Source organism: Colletes latitarsis, chromosome 5 (assembly GCF_051014445.1).
Source record: "Colletes latitarsis isolate SP2378_abdomen chromosome 5, iyColLati1, whole genome shotgun sequence".
Taxonomy (NCBI): domain Eukaryota; kingdom Metazoa; phylum Arthropoda; class Insecta; order Hymenoptera; family Colletidae; genus Colletes; species Colletes latitarsis.
The window spans coordinates 31,074,231-31,093,560 of NC_135138.1; the positions used below are offsets into that span (position 1 = coordinate 31,074,231).

At 37.3% G+C, this 19,330-nt stretch overlaps 2 protein-coding genes across 6 annotated transcripts in view; one reads left to right on the forward strand and one right to left on the reverse strand.

The window, feature by feature from the left end:
• Nlg-5 (neuroligin 5) overlaps positions 1–19,330 on the reverse strand; it is a 157,787-nt gene that overhangs the window by 29,436 nt on the left and 109,021 nt on the right. The gene's annotated exons all lie outside the window — the stretch shown is intronic.
• Positions 2,754–5,228, forward strand: Ap-1mu (adaptor protein complex 1, mu subunit). The gene is made up of 2 exons (XM_076764642.1): positions 2,754–2,891; positions 3,245–5,228. Exon 2 carries the CDS (start codon positions 3,262–3,264, stop codon positions 4,528–4,530), a length of 1,269 nt encoding a protein of 422 aa, XP_076620757.1. The 5' UTR covers positions 2,754–2,891; positions 3,245–3,261; the 3' UTR covers positions 4,531–5,228.

Here is a 19,330-nt window from a genome sequence, read left to right on the forward strand (position 1 = left end):
GACACATACCCCCGAAATCCTACGCACTTTCGAGAAAAAAATTCATTACCGAAAATTCCATGTCTGACCATACCATTGATATGTTTCACTGAATTTTCATGCGTATCTTTAAAACGTCGTAACTCCTGAACGGATTGGACGATTTTCATGTTTAAAAAAGCAATCGACGCGTATTTTGCTGGAGAATATGTACAAATCGCAAAAATATTCGAAAAGTTGATCCTTGACCTCGCAAAATGAGAAAAACCCCATAAAACTGGTTCAATTTTCAAACGACCATAACTCCTACAATAGTGAACATATTTCAATGGAACTTTTTTCTGAAGTAGAGCTCAAGGGTATCTACAAAAAAGTATTAGACAACTTTTCTGTAGGGCGTCAAATAAAATTATCAAAAATGAAAAACTAATTTTTAAGAAAAATCGACAGGGGGTAGGTGCCTACATTTTTCGACGAAAAAAAATAATTTCAAATCGTTTTAAAAAAATTATTTTTAGCTTGGGGGGTCAATTTCAATCATTTTTGGTGAGTAGACATACCATCGAATTCCTAACCAGTTTTGAGAAAAAAATTCTTTACTGAAAATATTACCGATAGATAAACAAAGAAACGTTTTATTTTAGAAGAAATTTTCTCAAAGCTATCAGTACGCGTAATAAATTTGTCTTCTTAGACGTTCCTAAATTATTCCATCCTCGAGTTTCCATGATGGAACCTTTTTAATTCAATTCTTCGTCCCATCAGAGGGTCCGACGCTTCCTTGAAAAGTGAATGCATTTCATCCGGCGATTAGGTCGAAGGAAAACATCGATGGAAGTCAACGCGTTTATAACTAAGTCGCACGAGGGATGTTCCCGTCCCTAGTCGAGGAATCGAAGTTCCGCTAATTCAATTTCGATTCTCAATTATCGGTCGCGTCAGATTCCCTAGGCGCCTCTAACTTTCAGCCCTTGGCGCGCGGTTCCCCGAAGAGGGTTCGACTCAACGATCGCCAAACGCGTAATACAGCCGCGATGTTGCATCCCCTATATTCCACCGTTTTATCTTCAGATTGACGTTTCATCCGCAAAAACCGACAGACCGAGAACCGGTAGGATTGCTTCTGTGCCTGCGCGTCAGTATCGGTCGCCGGGGAATAAAGCGAAAGAAACACAACGACGCAAGGGGATGACGGATGGAGGCAACGGAAGAAGAGAGACGAAGCCCGAAACCGGCCAACGGGGAAACTAAATCGCAGGCGTTTGAGGGAAATTCGAAATTCGATGTATGCACGGTGTTTATAAATTATAAGTTCATAACTTTACATATAAATGAAACTCGTTGAAATAAATTCTAATTACGGTTGCGTGGTTCCACCATTGTTGTTTCACAACAATTTCAGTAAACAAGTTGTTTCAGCGCGCTTGTTATTATATAACCATATGATAAATTTCGTGAGTTATTATAAAGAATGCCGGTATTCTGTAATGTTTTAACGATCGAACGCGACATGTATTTCCAGGAACGTTGATAGTAACTGAAAGCCAAAGCACCGGGACTGGTCGAGTTTTTTTTTCTCGTTTCGAATCTCGATTTTATACTTTAGCCAAATGACCATAAAACGACATTGTAAATTGCGCTTTAATTAAAATCGAAACGCTTCAATGACTGTACGTAGCTTCCGGCAAGAAGAACGTGACAGCTGGCAGCGATCTGTTCCACACCACCTTTTCCTTTCTGTTCTCCTTCCGAAACGTGCAATCAAACGAGGTTTAATCAACCCTGGGTTCTTTTATAGGTGGTGCGTTGCGCGAAATGCGCCTATGGATACGCTTTTGTGCGGAACAATTACCAACTTCGAAGCACTACACTTTTATTACGTAATATCAATGACCATTGTACAGCTACGTAATATTGGAATATCTGCGCTATTTTTTGGAATTCAACGGTATACGATTCTTTTTCCCGATGTTTCGTCACATCAAATATAGTATCTTTCTTGTTTAATGACGTACGAATGCGCAATCTACTCTCTATTTGACTTTGATCGAATATTATATTACATATTTCAATTTAAAAATGATTAATCAATAATTTACAGACGCGTTATTTCTGAATTTCGGTTTTAAATCTTATACCGAATATAGAGTAATTTAATTGTAATAGATTCTAAATATAATAAGTGTTGTATGTATGAAATTAAATTTACTCTTTTATTTTTAAATTATAAAATTGAAATAACTTCTTTACTTTCAGAGATATCGCGTAAATGTATTACGTAGAGTCATTCTTTTAGATTTAAGAGGAAGCATTTAGTATCAAAGTTATTTTGCAAGTACAGTATCAGAAATACGAAGAAATAATTTTTTTAGTAGGTAATTCTATAAAGGGCCAAGTTTCTATAGCGTTGTATTAAAATCATTTTGCGTAATAACAATGAAACATGAATAATAATATGAATCAGTAAATTTAAAGTAACAATAAATTCCAGGATTCGTTTCACTTAGAGTATAGTATAATGAATTTTACAATTCACCAATTCAGCTGTGTACAGCTACGTTATTTCCTTCCGGAATCTGACTATTAAATTATATTTTTTATTGGAATAACAAAGCCAGGATAATATCCGGTTATAATATTTTAAAAAATGTCTGCTACTAAATATTGTCACCTATAAACCGTTCGAATGACGCGAAGAAAAGCGGTCGATATTCAGCGCGAAGTTGGCAACGCATGCGCTTCGATAGCGCTCGCTGCGATGCAACTTCAGTACGGTCCATGGTGGCAGTCGGAGAGTTGGGTGGGGAGGGCCTTTTTGTCAATAAAATCTCTACTCTATTTTTTCTCAAAAAGAAATTTTCTTCAATGTAAATAACTGAAAAACATCGTTCCTCGAGGAATTGGAAGGGCATGTAAGTACTTAAATACGTAACACATTTTCTTTCGAAATTTAATTGACATACATTCGACTGTCACATTGTATCTTCTGCGAATTTTCTGTTTCTCACGTTTGTTTTACGTTTCTCTAAGCTGTTTTTACGATATCAAGTTATATTTTCGTTTGTTCACTTCAGTTTTAACGCTTATATTCTCTGTTCAGTAACCTAACCTCTATTAGACGTTATCGATTCTTAGAGATTATTCTGGTGAACGATACTGCAGTTCCAATTCTAGTACGCGAATTTTGTTATATGAAATCACAATTTGACAAATTTGATCCTACATTTTAAGTAATGGTACAAAATGGGTTTTATATTCGTTGCAGTTTGATACATTCTCAAGATGTCGACATCTGCAATATATATTTTAGATGTGAAGGGCAAGGTATTGATCTCACGAAACTATCGTGGAGACATAGAAACTGGGGTAATAGAAAAATTCATGCCTCTTGTAATGGAACGCGAAGAGGAGGGCAATTTAACTCCGATAATTCAAACTCCTGAATGTACATACGCGTACATAAAATATAATAATCTTTATATTGTTTCCACTACGAAAAAGAATGCAAACATTTCATTAGTATTTGTATTCTTGCATAAATTGGTCCAAGTTATGCAAGAATATTTTAAAGAACTGGAAGAAGAGAGTATAAGAGACAATTTTGTTGTTATTTACGAGCTCTTGGATGAATTAATAGATTTTGGTTATCCGCAAACTACGGATAGTAAGATTTTACAAGAGTATATCACCCAAGAGGGGCATAAACTTGAAATACAACCACGCATTCCTATGGCTGTGACTAATGCTGTATCTTGGAGGTCTGAAGGTATTAAGTATCGTAAGAATGAGGTGTTCCTTGATGTAATAGAGTCTGTAAATCTTCTGGCAAATGCTAATGGAAACGTTTTGAGTTCTGAAATCGTGGGTGCCATAAAAATGAGAGTTTATTTGTCAGGAATGCCAGAATTGAGGCTCGGGCTTAATGATAAAGTTTTGTTTGAGTCCACGGGACGCGGAAAGTCCAAATCGGTAGAATTGGAAGATGTTAAATTTCATCAGTGCGTCAGATTGTCTCGATTTGAAAATGATAGAACAATTTCTTTCATTCCTCCTGATGGCGAGTTTGAGCTAATGTCTTACAGATTGAACACGCACGTAAAACCATTGATATGGATAGAATCTGTAATCGAACGGCACGCTCACAGTAGAGTAGAATATATGATAAAAGCACGATCGCAGTTTAAGAGGCGTTCTACGGCCAACAATGTAGAAATAGTAATTCCAGTACCAAACGATGCAGATTCACCTAAATTCAAAACTACTATTGGTAGCGTCAAATATTCTCCGGAACAGAGCGCTATAACTTGGTTTATTAAGTCATTTCCCGGAGGAAAAGAATATTTGATGAGGGCACATTTTGGTTTACCATCCGTTATTGGAGAAGATTTAGAAGGTAAACCACCGATTCAAGTCAAATTTGAAATCCCGTACTTTACTACGTCGGGCATACAAGTCCGCTACTTAAAAATCATTGAAAAGAGCGGCTATCAGGCTTTGCCGTGGGTACGGTATATTACACAGAATGGGGACTATCAGTTAAGGACAAACTAAATGTGAGTAAATTTTTGGTAAAGAAAGGTCCGTTTTAAATGATTCACGTTTTCGTAAATAATATAAAAGTGGAAGCTAGTCGGTTTGCTATGCTTAGTATGCTTCCGAATTTTTAAATCTACCATTATAGCTTTTGTAACAACTAATTGTGATCAATATGAAGATCGAGATGTATAGAGTATAAAAAATAGTAATTAGTATTCCCAATATTGAGTAATGATTTCTCGATATTGGTGCTTGTTTTACCGAATAATTTCAATATTTCATAGTTATAATACTCTACAATATTTCATATGTATAAATCGAAATAATATTTTTAGAGAATTTTGTTATTTTCTCTCACATGATCACAAATCGTGTGAAAATACAGAGTACTTAAATCATTAAATATGTTTCATTGATGCCACTTTCCTCTTATTATAGTATGACTAGTATTTTCTATATACAGGGGTTATTATATTGTTCGCTAAACATTATTTCGATATGAAAAGTTGTAAATATATTGAAAACCATTATATCTCAACACTTTCATGGAATTGTTAACAAATTAATAGATGTTGATTGTATTAATTTAAGCTCTAATAGTATTACATCAGATTTATTGTATATCAGTATGACAATAGACATAATACTATTACTATTGTATATCAATGTATTAGTAAAGTAAGATTCGAAACAGGTGTATTAAATTTTTAACTGAAATAATATGTCTTCTTCATTATTTATCCCATGTATACATATCCCATGCGTATCAAAATTCCAAATATAAAAATAACCCAAAATTGCATTCAAAAATATTTTGATGGAGAGATTAAAATTCCGGAATAGCACGTCTATTTCTTCAAGCAGATGAACTTCGAATAACGGCAATTAAACTCATGAACTTTGACTCTAGTGGAACTTCTATTCGAACTGTTTGAATTTCGTAATTGAACTTATCGAACTACTCGTACTCTACTTAATTCTGAATTAATCAAACTCTGAGATTCAACGAACTGGTGCTTAATTTCAGTTACCTCGCCTAATTCAAATCCGTCAGGAAGAAATTAAACTTAACGGAACCAGAGTTCCATGCATTTTATTTGCATGCAATAAAAAACTTAGCATTATTTACATGTTACGTACGTACACTCGCACCTCGTCGTTACAGTTTAATATTATTAGCTTCGCTGACCCGCGTTTTACTAAAACTTGTAGGCGTATGCCCTCTGGTTCTTCAATTACAAGCTGGCACGATATGAAAGTAGAAGTCACGCTAACCGTGAAATTAGATCGAGGAAGTGGCTTTCAACGGCGAATTCAGTTTGATCGTACCATAGGTTCAAAAAAAAGCTCTTCGAAAGAACGCGCGAAAGAGAATTATTGCAAATTCTTCGACGACTTTCGCGAAGATTGATATCGTAGACGTTGCATCCCCGGTTTGTCGAGAGGCGTTCGTCCCGGAAAGACGGTAAATATTCTAGAAGGCGAAGGTTGAACCGCGAGAAATAGACCGAGCAACGGGAAAACCTGTTTAGATCGAAATGCTACGACGTTTTTTTATACGCGCGGCTGCGACACGGTCACGGTATGCAAATTTTCGAGGCGCCACACCAGCCCGCAATAATTTTATGGAAATTTGTGGTCCTGCAAGGAATTTCGAACCCCCGAGCGAAACGCATCGACCGAAGAACGTGCAAGCGTATCGGAAAATGATGAGAAAGGGGGATCGTCGGACGCCCTGACCAGAATAGCCTATTCTCATTCATACCGGGAAAAGAGGCGGATTCTTTATATTTATCCGGTGTCCTGTTTTTTTTTCCACCGTATTTTTCCCCCCCTATTTATATTTCGGTCGCCGTGGCCACAACGCGAAACTAGTTTCGTACGTGTTAGCGCATTACAAATTAGATACGCGGCTGAGGGCAGATAACGAAACATGGTCGGAAGAAACAGTCGCTGGTATGGTAGTTACAGATAAAACACTTTGGAATAATTTTACAAGTCCCGCTTCGTTTATCGTGCTCGCGGGAATTGTACTTTTATGATCTTACATGTGCAAATTAGGGGACGGCAGTTTCATTAATTATGCCATTTTTAACGTTAACGTTTTTAAACGAACACGAGCCTGCGAAAATAACGATAAACGTAATACGAAACAGCAGTGTCTGGATAACTGCGAGTCGTATATATTAGTAAAGGTCCCATTAACAAAAAATAAATAAATTTCACATTCTGTTATTTATCCCTCGTAAGCCGTAGCACGGCTTGTGCCTTTCTGGGAATTGAAAATCAGTCATGCTTTTATTTGCGATATGCAACAGGATTTGCTGTATATTAGTCGATGGTAAATTGGGAGTGTAACGTAAAATACAATTTTTTGTAGGAAAAATTGTTTTGCAGGAAAAACGATTTCGAAAACTCGCGAACGGTGTGCACACGAGAGAGTGTAATTAAAGTCATGGCAGATTTTTATGACTGCACATAAAAAAAATAATTTATAAACAAAACGTAAGTGTAAACGGATGCCTTTGCGGCCATCGGTGCGCAGAGTATTCGATATAATACGTTCTATGTCGTTTAAAATAAAATTTGTTCGATTTACGTTTTCGATAAATACGTTCGCGTTCGATGATTTACGACGGCGCTATGTGTCTTCAAAATCTGAGTAAATTCACCGGCGTCAGGCTGTTCACCCTAACATAATTCTCGATAAATATAATAAATATTCTAAAACCGTCAACTGTTTCCTTTTTCTCCTTTTCTCTCTCGCGATGCTTCTGGAATTTATGTGTATCAATTCACGGCTGCGGCTACTACGTCGGCTGGTATTTACGATAATGCATTTATCCAAAATTTCCGTTTATACGTGTACATTGGCAGCCTTCGGGGCTGAGATCTGATCAAAAAAGGTCAACGTATCCTCTGAAAGTTTCTTGCGCCCAAGAACAATTTTCAGGTTATCGGATATCGCACGGAGATGCTTGAAAATCTATATTTATATACAGGGAGAAGATTCTTTATTACCGGGAAGGGTAATTTATAGTTGGTAGCCTTTATCGTGGCGTGGAGCTATTGATGGATGCGCGCTATAAATTTCACTATACTTTCTTTGTAGCGATGCTTCTGGTTTCCAGAGAAATAGTTCAATATTTTCCTTTAGCCGTCGTGATCAACAAAATCAAAACTAATTTACCGGGGGAGCGTGCACGAGACTGTATTTAAATTAATGTTATCAGACGTGATTGCTTCCTTTGTACGTTGCTGGTACGGTGGCTTTGAACAGCGTGTTAAGGCAAACCTTAATCCGAAATTCGTTAAAGGTTTCAAATTGTTGGTCTAAAATAGATTTTTTTATTACGAAATCGCGTTAAGGTCGTTTAAGTGGACTTTATATTCTTCGTGTTAGACTAAAGCTTATTAATATCATTAATATTTACTAACTTGCTGTTATCAATAATGGTAGATTTCTTAAAAATCGAAAACAAATACTCGTTTAAATTTGCGATCCCTGGAATTAACATTTCCCCCTTGATTACTCGCGCAAGTTAATTTCGCAGAATTGCCTTCTTTTCGTCGTGTTCTGCTGATAGAAAAAGCAAATTTATCGCTGCGTGGTGGAAATCTGACTCGAAAAGGGTGGTCGAGGAGCACGTAATGGGGATGCATGCAAGTAATTCGACAATTCCTTGCGGTTCTTGTTCTGAGCGGCACCAGTTTCGATTGGGCGTCGTGTCGTGTAAGATTTCGTGAAATTTTGCCGAGAGGTCGATTTAAAAAGTTGCAGCCGAGATCCTGTTGCGAAATCCACGGGAGACGTCTCGCCGTCTCTGTCGCAGGATATTAAAACTTTGTCGTGAAATATATAGTGGCTGTCAACTCGACTGGATACGTACGTCCAGGGACGCGAGGGCGGCTCGAATAAAAATGTGACTTAAAGTATATACGCGGGGAGAAATGTATCTAAAGTTTTTCGTCTCCCGCGTCGAGGCGGGGATTTGGTGGTCGTCGTACTCGAATTGCGAGCGTGTCAAAAATTTTATAGACATTTTGGGCTTCCACGCGGCCCTGGGGCTTTTAAAAATTTCAGATCGTTCAGATTACTGATATTGGTTTATACAGGGTGTTTGACCACCCCTGGGAAAAATTTTAATGAGAGATTCTAGAGGTCAAAATAAGACGAAAATCAAGTATACTAATTTGTTAATGGAGGCTTCGTTAAAAAGTTATTAACGTTTAAAGTTCCGCCCGTACTGAATTTTTTCCTCGAAAGTGAATAGAATTTCGCGGGTAGGTCTATTCACCAAAAATTATTGTAATTGAACCCCGGAACCGAAAATAATTTTTTCAGAACGGTTTCAAATTTTTTAATTTTGTCGAAAAATTTTACACCTTCTCGAATTTTTTTCTCGAAAGTGGGTAGGATTTCAGGGGTATGTGTATTCACCAAAAATGATTGAAATTCAGCTCTTCAACCGAAAATAATGTTTCTAAAACGATTTGAAATTTTTGAATTTAATTGTTAATAACTTTTTAACGAAGCCTCCATCAACAAATTGGTATTCTTGATTTTCGTCTTATTTTGGCCTCTAGAATACCCCATTAAAATTTTTCCCAGGGGTGGCCGAACACCCTGTATTGTTCGAGGACGTTCGTGCTGATGGACGCTGATTTAATTATACAATAGTGATCCATTGAATTCTACCATTTTCTTTCTCTGCTGCTTATGTTTCGTTCGTACGTATTTGAATTTATATGTTTTTTCCTCAATATGGCCGAGAAACTTGTTTAATAGAGAAATGAAAAGAGTGATACTGTTTCTGATTGTAGATAATAGTTGATATTGTTTGTTGGTCGCTACTCATTTCATTTGTTATATTTCCAAACTTGGAGAATAATTTTCTACAGTGGTTTGATAACTTCGAGTCATTTTCGAGGCACTCGCAATTTAATCTAAACCCAACCGGAATTTAACTTCGAATACGAACAATTTAGCCGTTTAATCAAATAAGCAATTAAATGGGGCAATTCCCACAAAGGTTTGGCACCGTAACGTTCCTTTAACTGAATAATGGCTTTTGCAGGAATTCAAATTAATAAATATGACGACGTTGTGAAATGAACCGGAGCATATTAATTTCGGTCTAAATTCTACTTAGGCGTGGGTGAATCGCGCATAGCCGCGTCAAACGATCTAGCTAATTCCCGGGCTTCATTGAATTACAGAAATATGAGTCGTAAAACCCGAAACAACTTCCAGGACTGCCTGGTGTACATACTTGCGGAAATATGTTCCGGAGTTTGCCGTTCGTAATTCAACTCGAGTTTATGTTCCTTGTGTACAAAGTGTTAGCGTCAAGTTACATCGTAGAAATACTCCGTTATGAATCTCGAAAGTTATTCCCTTCTGGGCGGAAGTGTACACCGTGCATACGTTTGCGTATCGTACGTGACGCGTGGTCATGTTTTACAGATCTGAAACTGTCAAAACTTTGTCAGCTGCTGCCCGTTTATTTGTTTTTGTATTACTGCATCGCGCTGCGAAGACAATGGAACCTGTCCTTCTCTTTTATTAGAACAGTGCATTAATTAAAGTATTAAAAAACTAAAAATAGTTTTAGCCACGAAAGGAGAACCGACAAAATATTAATTTAATAAAAATTTACTACATTCGCTGGATGTATAATAGTTTCGTTTTCTTTCTCATTGTATAAAATTTACTGGATATGGATTTGGTTTGCAAATAACATCACGATGTATCGAAACGCGAATCTATTAAAATTTTTAGTTCAAAATATCGCGAATCGGAAATGTCAAAGGTTAACGGATTCTTTTGATTCGTTTCAGCCAAGTTCGGTTTAAAGGAAAATTAAACAAACTGGGACAGCGGAGAATATCAAAGAGTCAGACAGGGCGTGAATTAAGCGACGTGTACGTTTTACAGGGATGTGTTCTTGAGGAACACGTTTCGTTTGCTAAATGCGCTGCGGCGGCCACGATAAATAAACGTATACGTTTAAGTTTCAAACAGCGACCTGAAACGCGGTTACCAGCCGCAGAATGAAAGGAATTTATGTATGCGTGCTTGGGCGTGTAAAATCGGAGAAAATGCGGGCCGCGTGCAGTTTTGCTCTTGCTGCGAGAATTCTGAATTACAGCCGTTACCCCGAAAAACCCGCCCTTTCGTCGCGGTGGCTTACAGAGGAACGAGATCGCCTTGGAAGTGCTTGGAAAAATATCGCCGAAAGAAAACGGACTCCCTAATTTCCTGGATTACAGAAAGATTTATTTGGCCCTGTCCTTTCTCCAACACTGGAAAAAGTTCTTGATTCGTGTATTATCATAACTCAACTTGCGGTTTCGATCGCGAAAAAAATGCGAGAAGAGCGAGTGGAGCTTTTCCTTCAAACGAGATTCCAAATCAGGGGATATTCCGGGAGAAAGTAGAGTTTACCAGAGTCATTTAGGGAAAGGCGAGGCCACCAGTCGACACGGTCCCTTGATTTATCTTCGAAGAAAAACCGAATTCGTGAGATGGGTGTTAAGCTTCCACGATAGAGGGTCGCGTGTCTGGTTTCGAGGAGCGACAAGAGTGACAAAACGCCACCTCTTCGGGAAGACCGCGGGATCCGTCACTGGCTTCGGGCCAATCGGGCTTCCTTGTTTTCGTTCCCTGACTTCGACGTCTGATTGCAAATTACATCCTCCGAGGCGGCGTTACGAGACTAGTTGTCCCGCTATCCTCTTAAGAGATCGATGCTTCCCGAAGCGATACGTTTTTCTCCGCGAACCGCAGTCGAACAGAATAATCACGAACGCGCCTCTTACGATCGAAGTGCTTAATTCAGGGAGTTTGGAAAATTTTGGAAGATCGTGGAAAGTTTTATCGTGCAATTGCTCGCCACCTAGATTAAGTCTTCAAAGTTGGGTGAATTTTTCAATTCGTATACAGGGTGTTCGGTCATCCCCGGGAAAAATTTTAATAGGAGATTCTAGAGGCTAAAATAAGACGAAAATTAAGTGTATCAATTTGTTGATGGAGGCTTCGTTAAAAAGTTATTAACAAATAAATTCGAAAATTCCAAATCGTTCTGGAAAAATTATTTTCGGTTGCGGGGGTCAATTGCAATCATTTTTGGTCATTAGACATACCCCCCAAATCCTACCCCTTTTCGAGAAACAAATTCGAGTAGGTGTGAAATTTTTCGACAAAAGTAAAAAATTTCAAATCGTTCTGGAAAAATTATTTTCGGTTGCGGGGGTCAATTGCAATCATTTTTGGTCATTAGACATACCCCCCAAATCCTACCCCTTTTCGAGAAACAAATTCGAGTAGGTGCCTAAATTTTTCGACGAAAAAAAAATTTTTCAAATCGTTCTAAAAAAATTATTTCTAGGTTCTGGGGTCAATTACAATAATTTTTGGTGAATAGACCTACCCTCGAAATCCTATTCACTTTCGAGAAAAAAATTCAGTACGGGCGGAACTTCAAACGTTATTAACTTTTTAACGAAGCCTCCATCAACAAATTAGTATTCTTGATTTTCGTCTTACTTTGACCTCTAGAATCTTGCATTAAAATTTTTCCCAGGGGTGGCCGAACACCCTGTATTTACCGTTGACTGTTGGGCCAAATGCATAAAATTTTCTGTGAAATTAATTCTAAATAAATAGTCTGTTTACTATAATGAGTATAATAGCGTTAAGTTTGGCTAGAATTAATAGATGTATAAATTGAATTTAACTCTTAGTCCACTTGAGTAATATGAGTATAATCTCAATTCTAATTAAATTCCTGTTAGTACAATCTAAGACAAATGAAATTCTAATTAGGTATTTGTTAAGTTTGTGTTTGGTTTGTGGTAGATTAAATTTGTGTTAGGTCGAACGAGGGTGAGTTGTATCTTGGCGGACTCTAATTTAAGAAGCATTAAGTGAAGTTTAATCTAAATTTGAACAAAATAATGGACCGATACGAAGATTGAAACCTGAAAATGTGTTATTTTCTCCAGTAAAATTGCACGTGAACGATCCTTAAAAAACATTATTAAACTAACATGAGATTCAAATGAAGGGCTTGAACGGAAATATTGTTTCGTTTGTTATCGTATCTGTTAGCATTTCAATAAGCCGCAGTAATGGTAAACCGTAGAGGAAAGCGGCTTCGAACAGAAGTCAGGAATACTGTAAAGACTCCCCTTATTAAAAGAAGAGAATTGAACTTTCCGGTATCGTTCTAACTTCGTACAACTGCGCTGCGTTCTTTTTCCTTCGTGGAACGTAAATACCACGACGTTGTGTGTAAAACTATTTTTGAAATGGGGCTTCACACCATAATATCGTTTCTACGACAGGATCGAAAAGTTAAATTGCAAATCGATGTATTTCTCGACTGGCATGTCGGACCAAACTCAACCAGAACGCGCTAGGGCAGATTTTCCTCTGTGAATCGTAGGAAATTTTCCAGCGAGCCAAACTGTTTTTAACCGATCCCCGATAAGACGATTTTCACGTGGCATGTGTCATCGTTAGGCGATAAGTGGTTTTGTAGATACAGCGGCGAGCAAGAGTGTGCAAACAGGCATTGTACGGGGTAAGAAAGATCAATCCGCGGTTAAGGGGATTCGAAACAGCGTCGAGCAATGTGTGCTAACCAGAGAAGCACTTAACTTCTCCGCTGTCGATTTTAATCTACTTTTGTAGAATGGTAAATTACACGCTCTTGTTGCTATGTACAAAGTAGTGGGTGCAATGACTCGATTGTTTTAGAGATGCAAGTAATGAGAGTTGTACGAGGCGATTCTAGTATCTAGACCAGGATATGCAGAAATTGTAATTATTGGAAGAGAAGAAATTGTTTTAAAAATGGAACTATCCGATATTTTGTTTCATGAATCTACGTAGGAAAAGGAATGGAAAGGTCAACGGAAACTCAATATTTTAAGAGATATTTAATTATTTCAGAATATTATATGAAGTTGGTATTAAATGTACCTCCATTATACCATAGCCATTCCTTTTCAATAGTTCTGATATTTTTAAATATAATTGCTATTATTTTTTCACATAGAATCACCTTTTCCTCGGTTGTATTATACTGTGACAGCTTGTGTGTCGTAAAAAAGTGCCCTTTAATCGTTTCGACCAGAATAAATTCGACTCGAGAACCGTACAGAATTTCACGTCGCAATTGGATTTTTCAAAACACGACGAAACCGATCCGCAGCACTCGCGGCATTTGCCTCGCTTTCTCGAGGCAGCAGAACCACGGACATTGGGAAATGCAAATAGAGGGTAGTTTGGAGACGACGATGTCCCTTCGACGTTAAGCTCGGGTGGGTTAATGCATTCGAGTATCGCGGTGCTGGCGTACGCGCGTATGCAAATACGCAGCAAAGAGGTCGAGCGCACAACACGCGGAACGCGGTAATGTCAATCCGTTGATTGTCGACGTTCCGACGCGCGTTATGCAGATAAATACGACGCAACGACGCCCATCGGGCATGGCAATATTGCAAATTATACGAGCAGATAATCATTTCCGACGGCGTCGTAACGAATAGACGCTTCCGAACGACGCCATTTCCAAAAACTTCTCAGCGTTCGAGGTCATCGAACACCAGATCTCAGAGGCCACCCTATGTATGAAGAATTCAATATTTCGTGTGCGTACAGGGTAATTTCAGAAACTGGTACAAGCTTTAGATCTCATCAATAATCTGACGGTTAAGGAAAAACAAAATATTTATAGGGATACAGGGACAGTATTTCTGGCAATTCGTAATCCTGGAAGATTAAGAATAGAAGGAAAATGTTGTTGAAATAAAACTGATACGTTGTGACTTCGTCAGTAAAATATTTTTATATTTTAATTCAGTTTCGTTCAATTCCTACGGTGGTTACGGATAAAGGATAAAAAGTATATTTAAAGTTGAAAACGGAAAAGCATATCATTTGCCCCGATCTCACCTGCACTGAGTTTCACAATAGAATGTAGGATGTACGATGAGAAACAAAATATTTACGCGGTATTTTTTATCACAGCATCCAAGTTGAATCTAATAAAGGTTGCAACGTTGGAAGGATTCATTTATTTCCATTACCGTCACGGTCGATTAGTGGAAATTCCATCCAGGCCAGGTTAGTTATTACAGGTACGCTGCCAGATAATCGAACTTTAGATAAATGCAGCTCCAGCTGGCCATGTACGACCGTGTGTATTTGCATGTATGTAAACGCCGACAAATTACCTACGCCCGAATAATGTGTAGATCCACGTTAAACATGGGAATTGTGGTGGGATCTAGCTTGCAGTAAATTTGCTAATAACCATCAGTATTCTATTGATACTTCGATTTATCAGTTCGCTCGATATTTTTCTTTATGGAAAACAAATTCTGTTTTTCTTTGAACCTTGAATTCGTGCATATAATTGTGGACCGTTTGTTACAGTTCGATTTCAATACTAAAAAGCTGTTTAAAATTTCTTATTATTTTCATCGATTAAAATAATATAAAAGAAACGAGAAGTTTTCGATTTTTTCAAAGGTTTGGGAGAACGTTAACCCCTTGCCATACAATAACGACTCTGACTCGTTTCATAACAAGCTACACAATCATTTTTACATTCACGAGGTATTCGTAAAACAAATCTTTTCTTTTTCGTGGCCATTCTATCCACGAACAATCAAAATTAAATAGTATAAGTTTAAAAAATTATTCGGAATTAAATTGTATGTCAGGGGGTTAAAAGAATAGAATGAACTCTTTTTATCTCTAAACTAGACAAATTCCTCAAGTTACACGTCACTTTAGATAGCCGTATTAAATTAATTTACGTATGTATGTAGCGAAGTGCTCGTTTTGGATAGAACAATTTCGTCCTGAAAAGAGACGACAAAGATGTTTCGTGCGATCAACGCGTCGTAACAGGTTTCCGTGATCTTCGTCGAAGTACCAGGAGAAAATTCACCCCGTGAACGCACTATCAGAGGCACTCGGAAACGGCGGTAATTAAATGGAGTGACGTAGCCGGGACTTTGCACGAAGGTTGTAGCTTACAGCGCGCGTAAGGTCGACGAACCGCGTTGCTTTCGTTGCACTTGAATGCATTAGCTCAGCTTAAAGTTGAGACGACGACGGCGACGTCTCTTTGCATTTGCATTTACTGCGGTGCCCACACGCATTTGCATTTAGTTACGAATCATTGCCGCGCGCCTAGGCGAACCGCAGAGATCTTGCAGCTTTTGATAAGGCCGAGAACACACGTGTAAAAAAAAAAAATTAAGCGTGAAATCAACTGCTCCTTGATAAATACTTCATACTTCATCGTGATAAATGTTCGTTCTACGGTCATTTTTATGAAATCTCGCTTTCTATGAAAAGTTTTATGAAACGAGAGATAGGAAAGGTAGCTTGATATTTTTAAGCAAAAACAAATTTAACGAGGTTTATTTAATAACTAAAACTGTGAAATAAGTATTTATAAATGCCGTCTGATTTTGGGAAAAGACTTTATAGAGTCATTAGTTATCCATACGAAAATATCACGCGCAAATTCTGCAACATTTTCTGAATTAACTTAATACGGAGGATTGATTTCATTGTATATTTAATCGGGCACATTATATAATAGAGGTCCAATCAGTTCTCGTTACCAATATTATACGAGAAATGCTCGAAAAGTTTTTCGAGTACGAACGGTAGAATCAATTTGTTCAACATAATGAGAATGGATCGAATTCCACGCATCGAAAATTTGAAATAATTTTGCGTTCAAGTTTTTTAATATTCGACAGTAACCGCTTACAAATGTTTCACGTTTCTTTAATTTTTCAAAAAATAATACTCTGGTAATTTGCAGTGTTTATTCTGCAAATGCAACATTGACAATTATGAATGTTATATTACACATCGGTCTTAATAATATTTTCATGGAAAACTTTTTTCAGGGAATAAGTTATCGGCATTCAGCATACTTTCTTTTCAGTTCGAGAGCGGTGATGCGATTAATCAATTCTGCAATATGTTTTGGTATTCCGACTGTGTTTGTTCTCTAAGTAAAACGAATGTACCTTTCTAAATGGAGCCGCAATCAGCGTTCAAAAACGGTTATTGTTATGATTCGCTATTCATGTTTGTCTTTTATTAATTCCGTACACCTTCAGCGGACACATTTTAGTAGCTACCTCTTATTAGTGCATTGACTCGAATCAACCTCTTCGGTGCTGAAGCTGCTTAAAATATAAAATAATAAATATCTCGATAAAATGTTCCGCATTTTCCAAGCTCTTGGCAAAATTAAATATCCAAAATTAGGCAAAATGCGTACCTTTCCTTTCAGATTTTTCATTAAAACTCAACGTGTACCTTTTAACATACTATACGAAAAACCAGATATCGACTCTTTTTGTAGTTTATTACGAAGAAAATAATTTTGATCATATGTGCAATCGTACTCACGTTTTAATAAAAACTTTATAAATTATTTTCAACAAAGCAATCGTTTTTCGTAATTTTAATATCGCGTACAACAGAATCGAATTTATTCTCGATCGGGAATTGTAATTTCGATTCTTTGATCGTGAATCTATGCCTTTAGTTCTCTCTCTCTCTCTCTCTGTTTTCAATAATTTCAAGGAAATAATGCTTTTTAATATCGGACGACGCACGGTTGTATTCGAGAAGAGACTTTCCATTTCAAGCCGTGCCGTGAAAGCTTTCAAGGCGGCTTCGAATGTAACGCGACATTAATAACGTTTCATTCGACCAAAGAAAGGAGTTCGAGATGTCGCGTCGCTAATATCTGTCGTTCGATTTCTAAATAACTGCCTCGAGCGTGAGGGTGGAGGGGTCTAGAACTTTCGCACAGCATATTTCATAATTGTCAAATATAAAATTAAAAATGAGTCATATCTCGTTAATATATATTTTCCCTTCATTCCCAATGAATGCAATATGGTTTTTCAGCAGCATAAATGTTTTTTACGAAGTATCTGATAACTGGAAATTATTCTATTCGAAAATATGAGTAAAAATTTGTACAGTAATATTTTCAGTAAACGTAACTGAACTTCGTTTATCGCTGTATAATTTTTTTACTCAAAAGAAAATAATCAACTTAGTTTGCAAAAAGCAATACACTGTACGGGCAATATTCAATATACTAGAGAGAATAATCAATTTTTCTTGTATAAAATACACAGCAGTTTTATTAGTAATATAAGGAAAACATACCATCAAATGACATTTTTGTTACATCTTATTGAAATTTCGTGTTTTTGGCTAAAAAAATCGCAATTTTTTATTTTATACAACGAGTATACACGTCAATTGCATCGTCAATAGAGCGATTGGGATTTGGATTGACGCGAATACACGTCGAACGCAGTTAATTGGTTAAACGTACCTATCACGGAGTAACACACGATATCACGAAATAACTTGAGTATTCTTCGAAAATACAACTGTTTTTTATGCAATAATTAATAAAAAAATTTTTTTTTGCCTATTATTTGTTTGCAGAAATATCTGAACTAACGTTGTATCTATTACTTGTTCCTATTGCAGTTCAGTATTGTGTAACAGAGTTTATTAATATCGTCTATAGTTATCAAGAGAGTGTCTTTGAAGAATCGACCCCCAATTTACTCATTTATCTCGACTATTAGAAGCACGAAACAAGGGTTAAGGATTTAAGTTTCGACGCCAGGTAAAATTCAGTAGTCTTATTAAAATCTCAGTACGAGTTTTTTTTTCTTGCTCCCGGGCGTTGAACAAAGAACGAGGAACACGAAGGTATCGTTAATTAACTCCGTACGTCACGGGAAGAGGAAAAGTTCGTACTCTCGCAATCTCCAGCAGAGTCATACAGATTCATACAGAATGTTTCGTGGTTGATTTTATAGTCGAGGACAAGATCGCTGTTTTAACGTCAAATTCGAAATGTGCACGTCGAAAATTTGAAAAATCTCTCCGACTATATCAATATTTTTACTACTTTTAATTACAATCCAACAGGGGAACATTTCTGAACGCTTTGTCGGAGTCTTCTGTGTCAATGAAAGTATAATTGAGTACAACAAAGAGAAGAGGGAGAGAACAAAGAATACTTGATAGAATTAATTGCGTTTTCTGTTAATTAGTTCGTCTCTTTTTAAAACGAGTGGAATCCTCACATTATCGTTATGTCCTCGTTTATTAATATTATTCTTCAAAGACATAAAACTCTCAACGTTGTATATTTCATTTTCTAATTAATAATTAGAACAACTTGAACAGATACTACGCAATAGGTCGCATGTTTATATGAATTTTTGTTATTGTTTTCTTACATAGTACCCATACAAGATGCTGTTTATATTCCACTTATCGAGCTCAAAGAATTCTGAATTGATTCCTGAAGACCTAACGACAGTACATATGTGCACGATACTTTTAAAAAAGCTTAAGCGACAGTCTTAACAAAACGTCCGGATCCCTATCTAAAAGGACACGTTTTTCTGCTCGGAAGCCAGAGGGTAGCTTTAATTGTAAGTACCTCGTGCGGTATCTCGAAGAATCTAACGCGACCGTGCACGCGATACGTTTCGACCAAACTCGTTGCTCGCGTGCATCTCTCCTCAGCCCTCCAAGTCGATCCTTGCCAGAACGAGAACCTATTTGCCTCCGCGAAAGTGTCCCAAGCAAGACTGGGATCGGGAGGAATCTCATTTAGTTTCGAATTTCCCTTCCGTCGTGGAAGCAGAAAGAGACAGAGCATCGATTATACCGGGCGACGCGACGCGCCGATCGCAGTTAAAGTTACACCGTGTTCCCAGT

Coding starts and splice junctions, on each gene's coding strand:
- Ap-1mu (XM_076764642.1), top strand. CDS start 3,262: ATGTCGACATCTGCAATATATATTTTAGATGTGAAGGGCAAGGTATTG.